Source organism: Cynocephalus volans, chromosome 11, assembly GCF_027409185.1.
Source record: "Cynocephalus volans isolate mCynVol1 chromosome 11, mCynVol1.pri, whole genome shotgun sequence".
In the NCBI taxonomy this organism is placed as follows: domain Eukaryota; kingdom Metazoa; phylum Chordata; class Mammalia; order Dermoptera; family Cynocephalidae; genus Cynocephalus; species Cynocephalus volans.
The window spans coordinates 53,610,392-53,621,412 of NC_084470.1; the positions used below are offsets into that span (position 1 = coordinate 53,610,392).

The 11,021-nt window shown below is 39.0% G+C and overlaps 1 protein-coding gene across 4 annotated transcripts in view; it reads left to right on the top strand.

Moving 5' to 3' along the window:
- NKTR (natural killer cell triggering receptor) overlaps positions 1 to 8,664 on the top strand; it is a 41,441-nt gene extending 32,777 nt beyond the window's left edge. For 3 of the 4 annotated variants that reach the window (XM_063114121.1, XM_063114125.1, XM_063114124.1), the window contains 5 exons: positions 167 to 3,049; positions 5,446 to 5,541; positions 6,312 to 6,368; positions 6,885 to 6,989; positions 8,505 to 8,664. In XM_063114121.1, coding sequence (XP_062970191.1) covers positions 167 to 3,049; positions 5,446 to 5,541; positions 6,312 to 6,368; positions 6,885 to 6,989; positions 8,505 to 8,592 — 3,229 coding nt within the window. In that variant the 3' untranslated portion in view covers positions 8,593 to 8,664. The remainder of the gene's footprint in view (positions 1 to 166; positions 3,050 to 5,445; positions 5,542 to 6,311; positions 6,369 to 6,884; positions 6,990 to 8,504) is intronic. The other variant, XM_063114122.1, reaches the window with a different exon arrangement.
- The last annotated feature ends 2,357 nt before the right edge of the window (positions 8,665 to 11,021 follow it).

Below are 11,021 nucleotides of genomic sequence, written 5' to 3' on the forward strand. Positions count from 1 at the left end.
CTATAACTCTTTGATTCATGCTTCCTATGTGTGCTTCAAGTATGGGAGTCAAGTGCTTTGTTGTTAACAAGGGTTTGTCAGTGCTTTTGCATTGACAACAAATGTGTTTTAAGACATAGAAAACGTGCTTAAAATAACTGCATGCATATTATGTCCTTTTCTATAGGTTAAGTGATCCCTGTTCAAGCCGATGGGATGAAAGAAGTTTGTCCCAGAGATCCAGATCATGGTCCTATAATGGATATTATTCAGACGTTAGTACAGCAAGACACTCTGATAGTCACCATAAAAAACGCAGAAAAGAGAAAAAGGTTAAGCATAAAAAGAAAGCTAAAAAGCAGAAACACTTCAGAAGACACAAACAGACTAAGAAGAGAAGGACTGTTGTACCATCTGATGTAGAATCCTCAAAATCTTCCACTCGACCCCCTTGTGATAGAGAAAGGAGATCTCGTTCTTCCTCTTTATCATCTCACCACTCATCAAAGAGGGACTGGTCTAAATCTGATAAGGATGACCAGAGTTCTTCAACCCATTCCAGCAGAGACTCATACAGATCAAAATCTCACTCACAGTCTTATTCTAGAGGAAGCTCAAGATCAAGGACTGCATCAAAATCCTCATCACATTCTCCAAGTAGATCAAAATCCAGATCTAGTTCCAAGTCGGGGCACAAAAGGACAGCATCAAAATCACCAAGAACAACAACTTCTCAGTTAAGTGAAAATAAGCCAGTTAAAACAGAACCTTCAAGAGCAGCAGTGCCACAAAATGAAAATGTAGTAGTACAACCAGTGATAGCGGAAAATATTCCTGTAATACCGTTGAGTGACAGTCCCCCTCCTTCAAGGTGGAAGCCTGGACAGAAGCCTTGGAAGCCCTCTTATGAGCGAATTCAGGAAATGAAAGCTAAAACAACCCATTTGCTGCCCATCCAAAGCACTTATAGTTTAGCAAATATTAAAGAAACTGGTAGTTCATCATCCTACCATAAAAGAGAAAAAAATTCACAAAGCGATCGGAGTGCTTATTCAAAATACAGTGATAGAAGTTCAGAAAGTTCACCAAGGTCAAGGAGCAGATCGTCTCGGAGTAGATCTTACTCCAGATCATACACAAGGTCACGTAGTCTAGTTAGTTCACATTCAAGGTCTAGGTCTCCATCATCTAGATCTCATTCACGAAATAAATACAGTGATCATTCACAGTGTAGTAGATCATCTTCATACACTTCTGTTAGCAGTGATGATAGAAGGCGAGCCAAGAGGAAATCTAGATCCAGTGGGAAAAAAAATAATACTTCAAATAAAAGGCACAGCAGCAGCTCTGAAAAGACACTTCATAGTAAATATGTCGAAGGCAGGGATAAATCTTCATGTCAGAGAAAGTATAGTGAAAGCAGGTCATCTTTAGATTATTTTTCAGAAAGTGAACAGTCAAGTGTTCAGATTACACAGTCAGCCCAGGAAAAAGAGAAGCAGGGCCAAAAGGATATAACAAATAGCAAAAAAGAAAAAAACAGAGATGAGGAGAAATCCAAGCCTGAACGGGAATGCCTTCGTTCAAAAAAAAGAACTTCGAAAGAGAATCTTTCTGATCACTTTAGAAATGGCAGTAAGCCCAAAAGGAAGAATTATGCTGGGAGTAAGTGGGACTCTGAGTCAAATTCAGAACGAGGTGTAACTAAAAACAATAGAAATGATTCCCGGCCATCTTCTGATAAGGAGGAAGGTGAGGCCACCTCAGATTCTGAATCAGAGGTTAGTGAAATTCACACCAAAGCCAAACCCACAACAAAATCTTCAGCAAATACTTCATTGCCTGGTGATAATGGTGCTTGGAAATCAAGCAGAATGCGGTCATCAGCTTCTGATTCTGAGGACTCCTATTCCAATTCAGAAAATAATAGAGGAAAGCTGCTGAAGCACAAACATGGGTCAAAGGAAAATCTTAAAAGGGAACACACCAAAAAAATGAAAGAGAAATTGAAAGGGAAAAAAGATAAAAAGCACAAGGCTCCAAAACGAAAACAAGCATTTCACTGGCAGCCTCCACTAGAATTTGGTGAAGAAGAGGAGGAGGAGATTAATGAAAAGCAAATTACCCAGGAGTCAAAAGAGAAAAAACAAGTATCTGAAAACAGTGAAACCATAATAGATAATCCCAAAACTGAGAAATCCTGTGAAGAGGGCAGCATTTCAAGTAAACATAATACAATTACTGTTTCATCAGATCTTGATCATCTTACTAAAGACGATAGTAAACTCAACATTTCTCCCACAGTTTTAAATACTGAGGAAAATGTAGCCATTTCTCCCCCAAATATTCAGCATATTGAAGAAGATGTCCCAAGTGGAGTGGAGGATGTGCTTCAAACAGATGACAACATGGAGATTTGCACTCCTGATAGGAATTCCCCAGCAAAGGTAGAGGGGGCTTCCCCTCTAGGAAATTCAAGGCTTGACTCTCCAGATACAAGCATTGTTCTAAAGCAGGATATGCAAACAGAACATCCTGAAGCAGCGGTAGTACAACAGGAAAGCGGCATGTCTGAAAGCAAAACTATGGGTGAAAAGAGGAAACAGGAGGGCAGCTCTGCTAGTTTGGCCAATGCTGTAGAAAGTACTGGGAAAAAGGAGGTAGCTGAGAAGAGCCAGATCAACGTCATGGATAATAAATGGAAGCCTCTGCAAGGTGTGGGGAACCTGGCAGCACCTGCTGCTACCATACCCAGTGCTGTGGAAGTTAAGGCATCAACTACTGTGCCTGAAATGAAACCACAAGGCTTGAGAATAGAAATTAAAAGCAAAAATAAAGTTCGGCCTGGTTCTCTCTTTGATGAAGTAAGAAAGACAGCACGCTTAAACCGGAGACCAAGAAATCAGGAGAGTTCAAGTGATGAGCAGACGCCTAGTCGGGATGGTGATAGCCAGTCCAGGAGTCCAAGCCGATCTCGAAGTAAATCTGAAACCAAATCAAGACACAGAACAAGGTCTGTCTCATATAGTCACTCAAGAAGTCGATCAAGAAGTTCTACATCTTCTTATCGGTGAGCAATACTCTTTCCTTTTTTTCTCCCAAGGAGAGTCTGTTATTATTTAGCTTGGAAGTACATCAGAGTTAGGGGCAAAATCACTATTTCCAAACATCTAAAAGGGAATAAGATGTAGTTTTGTTCTGTGTGACCCAGAGAACGGATTGAGAACATAGGGAGTGGGGATTTCAGGAGAAGAAATTTGGGCTATCAGTTAAAGCTCTCTAGCAGTAAAAATGAGTTGCTACAATAGGTGGTAAGTTTTTTAAAGACGGGAGGCTGCTCTCTTGCTAGTCAGTGATGCCCTAGAAGCAAATCCTGAATTTACAGCATATACCGTATAGGATTTAGAGATCATTAATCTAACCTTCCATTTTACACATGTTGAAGGTGACAGAGGCAGTTACCTGCCCAAGACAGGCATCTAGTTGATCTTTATTTGGGGGTGGGGGAGGGAAGGGTGAATAAAAATGATCTTTAGATTTTTTGTTATTGTTCAAGTTGCATCTAACGTCATCAGCATAGACTGGGTAGTAAGAAGAATAAGAATTAAACTAAAAAAATTGTTGATGGTGATATGAAGTTAATAAGTAGTTGTGTTGCATTCTTTTCCTTGGAAATATTTCTTGGTTTTACCTGTTTCTTAATTACTTGTATCCCTTATTATATCGTGCTTGATTTTCATTATTTGAACTTAAAATTCAAGAAGAATTATTGACTGTTTTTTTCCTTTCTAGTTATTAATCAGTATTTTTCTTCCCTTGCTCACCCAGACTTCTTAAAAAAGGAAACACTACTTGCCGTCTGTAATAACTATCTCCCATTTATTCCTCAGTCTCTTGCTTGCTGTCTTCTGTGCCTTCCCTCCCCACTTCTCACTAAGTTGACCAAAGTTTTCGAGTACTTCTCCATGGCCAGTGCTAGGGCATGTTTTCAGCCCCTACCTTCTGGGAGCCCTCTGCTGCTACCTCTTCTCATCTCTTTCAAACCATTTCATCCTTGTGTTGTGGTCTCCTCTTCCTCCTCCTGCCCTGACTCCCAGCAGGCCCAGGGAGCTGTTGGATCATGGCATTTTCTCTTTGAGTTACTACTGTTAGAGACAGTTGCCTGTTGAGCTACTCTAGCTTCCATCTGCTCAAGATCTGCCTTGTCATTTACGCTCAGATGGCTCTGAGCTGGTGGTGATGCTGGCTGCTCTCCTCATTTACCTTCCTAGCACTGCCTTTGGAGTGGGTGGTATTTCATTTTATAAATAAAGACAGGCATAGAATGGCTAAGGAATTTGCTTTAGTCTCTGCAGCTAACGGGTAGTAGACTGAGATGGCTAAGCTTGGGTACTGTCCTGCCTCCCTGTTTTGGTTACCTGCCTGGGCCTGACTCCCCCACTAGATTGAACTCTTGGAAGTCAGGGACTGTGTCTTACTCATCTTTCATCATCTCTCAGAGTCTGGCTTCATAATTTTTTGAATAAATGACTAGAATCTTATTAGAATATAATGTATTCATCCTCTTGCAGATAAACTGGAAGCAGGTCATATCTTCCAAAACATGAGTGCATACTGAATAAAATCTATATTTCATAAGTAGCCTATTCCCAGAGGTATTGTTCTATTCCTGAATAATAGGTTTAAAGTAAGGGAGAAGGGTGGGGAGTCAAGTGAACGCAGAGTTACAATTGTACTACTTAAGTTTTTTGTTTATTTTATTAAATATTAAATAGATATAAAAATAAAACAAGTGATTAAAGTATAAAAAACAATGTATACTCATCTGGCTTAAAAGAATAGAGCTTTGATGTACCAATGTCACCCTACTTTCTCTCCTCTCTCCTAGAGTTAACCATTATTCCAAACTTTCGTTATAACTTTCGTTGTTTTTCTTTATAATTTTACCACAAATGTTTCTATCCTTATACAGTGTTACTTTTGCATGTTTTTGAACTTTTTGTAAATAAAATCCTTTTATATGTATACGGAAATTCTTCATTTGCCTTTTTCATTCAACATTGTGTTCCAGAGATGTATTTCTACTGATAGATGTAGTTGTAGTTTATTCATTTACCTAGTTTAGAATATTTCATTATATGTCTATACCTTAAGTTTTTTTAACCCTTTCTACCATTGATGGAGATTTGGGTTATTTCTTCTTTTATTATTACATATATATCCTATTAACATACCTGTACCAGCCTTCTCTGTTCATTTGTTTTTATTTTAATTTCATTCTGTTTAGTTTAAACTGTGGTTGTTTCTGGATTGCCTCATTAGCTATCATTGTCTTACCTGCTGTGAAGAGTTTGTGAGAGACTTTTCCTCTTGTTGTGTTTTCCCCTCCCTACCCTACCAGTAATTAATTTTAACACCATGGTGAGTTAGTATAATTATAAGATTTTTCACTCATCTTAATTGTAGGTCAAGAAGCTACTCTAGAAGTCGGAGCAGAGGATGGTACAGCAGAGGCCGTACCAGAAGCCGTAGCAGTTCCTACCGCAGTTACAAAAGTCACAGGTGAGCTTGTGATCTTGCCCTGCAATGTGGTCTCCGTCATGTCTGTTTTCTAAGGACTGAGCTTAGGCAGGATGTAGTTAGTAGCTGTTGAGAAGAATCTTGTCATTGCCCAATACCAGACTGGCCTATTTGCTCATCTAGGTCTTTCTTTCAAAGAGCTTTGAAATTCTTCCCAGCTATTCCTAGGATAGGGTCTTATCAGAGTAAGGCAAGAGAAACAGTAGGAATATTTAAAAGAGGCCCTGACCCCTACCCTCTACCTCTTCTAAATACATCTTCCTTAACCTCAGTTCACATGTGCAATCACCTCTTGACTTGGGTTAGGGATTAGGATAGGAGGATTGTAGAGAGGGGACTAAAAAGGAAGAAGCATGTATATGTTGGGGGCTGACCCCAGATTTCTTGTTCTCCTGGCATCTCTCCCTCTTTTGCCTCTGAGATACCTTCCACTGCGCAGCTTCACTGTACTAACAAGTGTCCTACCTGTGCAGACCTTTTCCCCCTTTCCATTCAGTTTAGAGCCTCCCCAGTGACTTTCTTTATTTCTTTATGTGCATCTCATAGAAGAACTGCATAAAACTTCATCTTTGTTATGAAATCCAACAGGCTTTTTTTTTTTAATTCAATATACTTTTGATACAAAAACAGTAAACATAGCTTAGGATTTCACTGTATTTTCACCTTGATGGGCAAATGAATGTCTAGATTTTTGATATAGCCCGTCTTGCCCTGATCCACAAGATGATGGTCCTTCATGTGATTAATATTAGGACATCCAGCAGGAGCAGATCCAGGAGCAGCTCGTATGATCCACACAGTCGGTCCAGGTATGGACAGGGATTGGGTAACCACCTTTGGGGCAGAACTGAAAGACCTTGTTTTATGAACATAGTTCAAAGTGTTGTATTTTATTGAATAACTTAAATGCATAAATTTGTATCCTGAAATCATACTCTTTCTAAATGAGGCCTTTTGATAATTTTTATTTGTTGGCTCATTGTACTACAGTGTCAAAAATGACAATTATAATGTAAAATTGCAGTGGCAGGTGTTTATTGAATATATTGACCTAATAAGATCTACCAGATTTAATCAAAATAACTGTGTTAATTTTGTGATATTTTTCAATGCAGAAAAGAAATTAACATTTTTCTCTTTAATATAGTAAAGTCTGATTTGGGGCAACTTTAAATGTTTCCAGTACTTGTTATACAAATGTCTTTTCTTCACACTGTCATATAGTGCCCATGTTCTAAGCTAGAACACTCTTAAGATCCCAAAAAGAAATGGGAATATATGAGTATTTGAATGGGAAAATTTAGTGTGTGTTGTTGCTATTAAAGCAGGTCCTACACTTACGATAGCTACTATAGCAGGAGTCGGAGTCGAAGTAGAAGTCAGAGGAGTGACAGTTACCACAAAGGCAGAAGTTACAATAGGCGGTCCAGGTGGGTCTCTCTTCTTTAGAACACTGTAAGTTACTGTGGGCATGTGGTGTGTGTCAGGTGATAGACTAAAAACAGAAGTATTCCTTTCTGTTCTTGAATTGTAACAACCCACAAGGAGCTACTAAAAGTGGCCTTTGTATTAAGAATTGCCACTTAATTCATGTTGGTTATTGTTTGTGTTTGAATCTTTTAAATATTCACATACCCTTGGACAAACATTTCTTTTGGAAGAAGTAAAGAGAGAAAGCCACCCAAACCATGGTCTACTTGCTTAAATAGTCCTACTTGCTAGGAATAGCCAATTTGTCCAGTTTGTCATTTTTTAAAATAAAGAATTGTAATATATAAAATATCATAATCATTTTCTTCAGGAGCAGGATTCAGATTTCTATCTTGTCAGTTATTTAGTACAATATATATTTTTATGTATGATATATAGTATGTTTTATAGAACATATTTTGGCTACTGCGCAAGTCTTTATGGTGACTTTTGTTATGTCCCTTGCTGGTGGCTTCTGGTCTTACCCTCTATCCATTATAACCAACTATAGTGATCTTGTAAAATATCAGTTATCTGGACACTTCCTTGCTTGAAACTCTCCAAGGACCCCTTACTGCCTTCACAGTCAGGTCCAGCCTCCTTAGCATTGCATCCAAGGCCCCTGCACTTATCAGCTCCAGACTGGACTCTTTCTGGCTTCCCTCCTTTAATGTGCTGGAATCTTTCCTTGTCCCTGGAGACGCATGCATCCTCTCCACCATCTCCCCTTTTGCCTCTTGAAATGGCCAATTTCCACCTCCGTGCAGGTCTCCACTGTAACCTGCTGCCCCTGGGAGGCCCTCCCTGACTGGTAGTCCTGAGATACAGTCCCTCTGGTGTGCCTCTGAGGCAGCCTTTGCTCCTCTTGGGGCTCTCACTGCCCCTAACTTGTTTATCTTGTCCACTATTCTATACTATCTGTGAGCCCCAGAGAATTATACTTTGTCTACTTTTTTTTTTTTGTCCCCAGCATCTAGCAAAATAACTGGCCCTCAGTGAATATTTTCAAAATAACTGAATGGTGACCATAACCAGGTCCTCTTGACTCAGTATCCCAGTGGTCCCGTTCATGCTCATTGGACCCCCGATTTTGGTTTCCATACCTGTAATGAAACTATTCATGCACCTTTTCCTTTCCTCTGACCATCTAATCAAATATTGATTCTCATTTTGGGTAATGTGGAAGATTATTATGATCATTTGCATGAATGGATTTCAAGTAAATTTCCCAATATGTGATGTTTCTTTATTTTATCTTATCCTTGACATTACTGCCATTTGTCATTGAAAACATCTTTGAAAAGTCCATAGTGTTGACATACTCAGTACCCCATTTGTCCACCCCCATGCTATGCCACATCAGTAGTGTTTTCAAGCCACTCATATCAAAAAGAAGCTACAAGAGGAATTCAAAGGGATTCAAAGTGTTGATAGTTAAAAGGGTTTTGTATATTTTGTTTTGTTTTGTTGTACAGGAGTTGTAGATCTTATGGCTCTGACAGTGAAAGTGACCGAAGTTACTCTCATCACCGGAGCCCCAGTGAAAGCAGCAGATACAGTTAAAAATGTCCTTTTTTGATACAAATTATATCTTATTTGTAAATATCTGGTAACTTAAAAGTTTAAGAAACTTAACTGCAGTCTGTTTTTCTGTTTCAGTATCAGAGATGAGTTTCAAATATAGACACTTCTTAATTGTTACTCATTCATTTACATATGCGCAGAAGAATTTAAGATACAGATATGTCTCCTACAAGTATTTTTAATGCCACATTTTACAGCAGCCAACTATGGAAATGAGTTTCATTTTCTTGAATCAAGAAATTGTGAAATTTATCTAAATATAATTTGCAATATTATTTTAGATAGACTGTTTCTCTGCATCTCACGTATTCCTTGGAATATAGATTCATTTTTGCCCATTTTTCAGGTTTTAGCATATATGCTGCCAAGCATAGTACTGTGAAGAAGAACTGTTAAAGGCAGCCAAATATTTATATACCAATGACACAGAGTTTTGTACATGTGTTCTCAAAAACAAACCACCCAGATTGATACCAATGGTAGCAAGGAGTATAAGGCAGTGGCTTTGGGGTTCTTATTTCATTCATTCCTTCTTTTCTGTCTCAGAGGATCAGGAAAGTGGTCATCATACAGCCCACAGTCTGCATTACTTCAGGCTGGCAGGCAAGGTTAAGAACAAATCAGCCTTAACTATAAATATCTGCACTGTCTCTAAGGACTTAATACTTTATGTGCTTTTTAATAAATACTATCAGAAGTTTAGATTACAAAAAACAATTCTACTCCAGTTCATGCTTTGGTGCTTGGTACCTCTTGGTGCCTCTTTAAGCATTCTTTTCTACATCAGAATACCATAAAAGAGAAAAATGATTTTTTTATTTTTTATTCACTGGCACCGAAATGGTTTCTTCTGATCTGCCTTTCATTTTAAATATTTGGGGGCTTCTCTCAAGCACAGATATAGGTTGGGGGTCCCCTGTAGCAGGAAGGATTGGCAATAGAGGGTGTACGGCCACCCAGGTCTGTAGCATGTGTGTGCCTCTGAAGAATGGACTTCAGAAGTAACACCAAAATCTAACTACCATCATCCTGGACACATTTTGCAGGGCTTTAGTTTTAAGTTTTACAAGTAAGGGATATGCCACAACAGCAGCTGAACTATTCTAACCAGAATGTTTTTCCTGTTTCCACTCTGACCACACCGACTCAATGAAGCGTTGCATGACCTGAGTAAACCTAGGACAAGAGACAGGAGAAGTGGAGAATAGGGTGCTGCATAAGTTATACATTTTCGTGGCTTTGGGTGGTTCCTCCAAAAATAATTTGATCTGAAAAACTAGTGTGATTTTTTTTTTTTTAATCTTTAGTTTGTCTTTTTTTCCCAAAGTGTACTTAATCACCTTTGTGCCAGTTTAATCCAGTTATGCAGAAAAAATTCATATTGGATGTTTGATGTAGAATTCTGCATCATCCTACCCCAGGCCTTGCCTGGTGTATCTGGGAAATGGGAAAGAGCTCTCAGTTGGAGGGATCTGACAACTTTTGATGGATGGATGGATGGGTGATGGTGGATGTATTAAAACTATCACCTATAGAAGGTATGTAAACAGGGTTAGGTGATTGGTTGTTTGCCAAGTTGATAGACAAAAGTACATTAGAAAACAGGACTTAAATCAAACAAATAGTACTTGATAGTGAATACAAAACAATTTGTGATTCAAATTAAGGGTTTTCGAAAGTTGCCTGCAAAGTAGAATATTGCTTTAATACTATTCAGTGGGGAAAACAATGCATTCAGAACCCAAACAGAAACTGCCGAATCTGGTTAGGTTAAGAAAAGTTACCCTTGGGCAGTGTATTAGTTTTCTATTGCTGTGTGACAAATTACCCCAAATTTAGTAGCTTGAAACAACACCAATTTATTAGCTCACAGTTCTGTAGCTCGTGGGTCCAGCATGGTATGGCTGGATTCTCTGCTCAGGGTCTCACAAGGCTGAAATCAAGGGTTGGCAGGGCAGCATTCCTTTATGGAAGCTCTGGGGAAGAATCTGCTTCCAAGCTCATTTAGGTCATTGGCAGAATTCAGTTCCTTTATGGTTGTCAGCTGGGGGCCTCTCAGCTCCTTAAAGCTGCCCCCATTCCTTCCTGTATGGTCCCCTACATCTTCAAAGGAGCAATGACCCTTCTCTTTCTCATGCTTCAAATATCTATGCCTTCCTACTCTATTTTAAGGGTCCATGTGATTGGATCAAACTCACAAAGATCACCTCTCTATTTTAAGGTCAGTTGTGCCATAAAACATCATAATCACAGGATTCAATATCTCGTCATATTCACAGGTTCTGAGGATTGGCACATGGAAGTGGGGGAGGGGCATTTTAGAATTCTGCCTACCACAGGCAGTACTTTGCCCATCTCAGCTGTGGGTGGAATTTTATCCTGAAAAGGTAGGCCCTAGAAGCCTCATT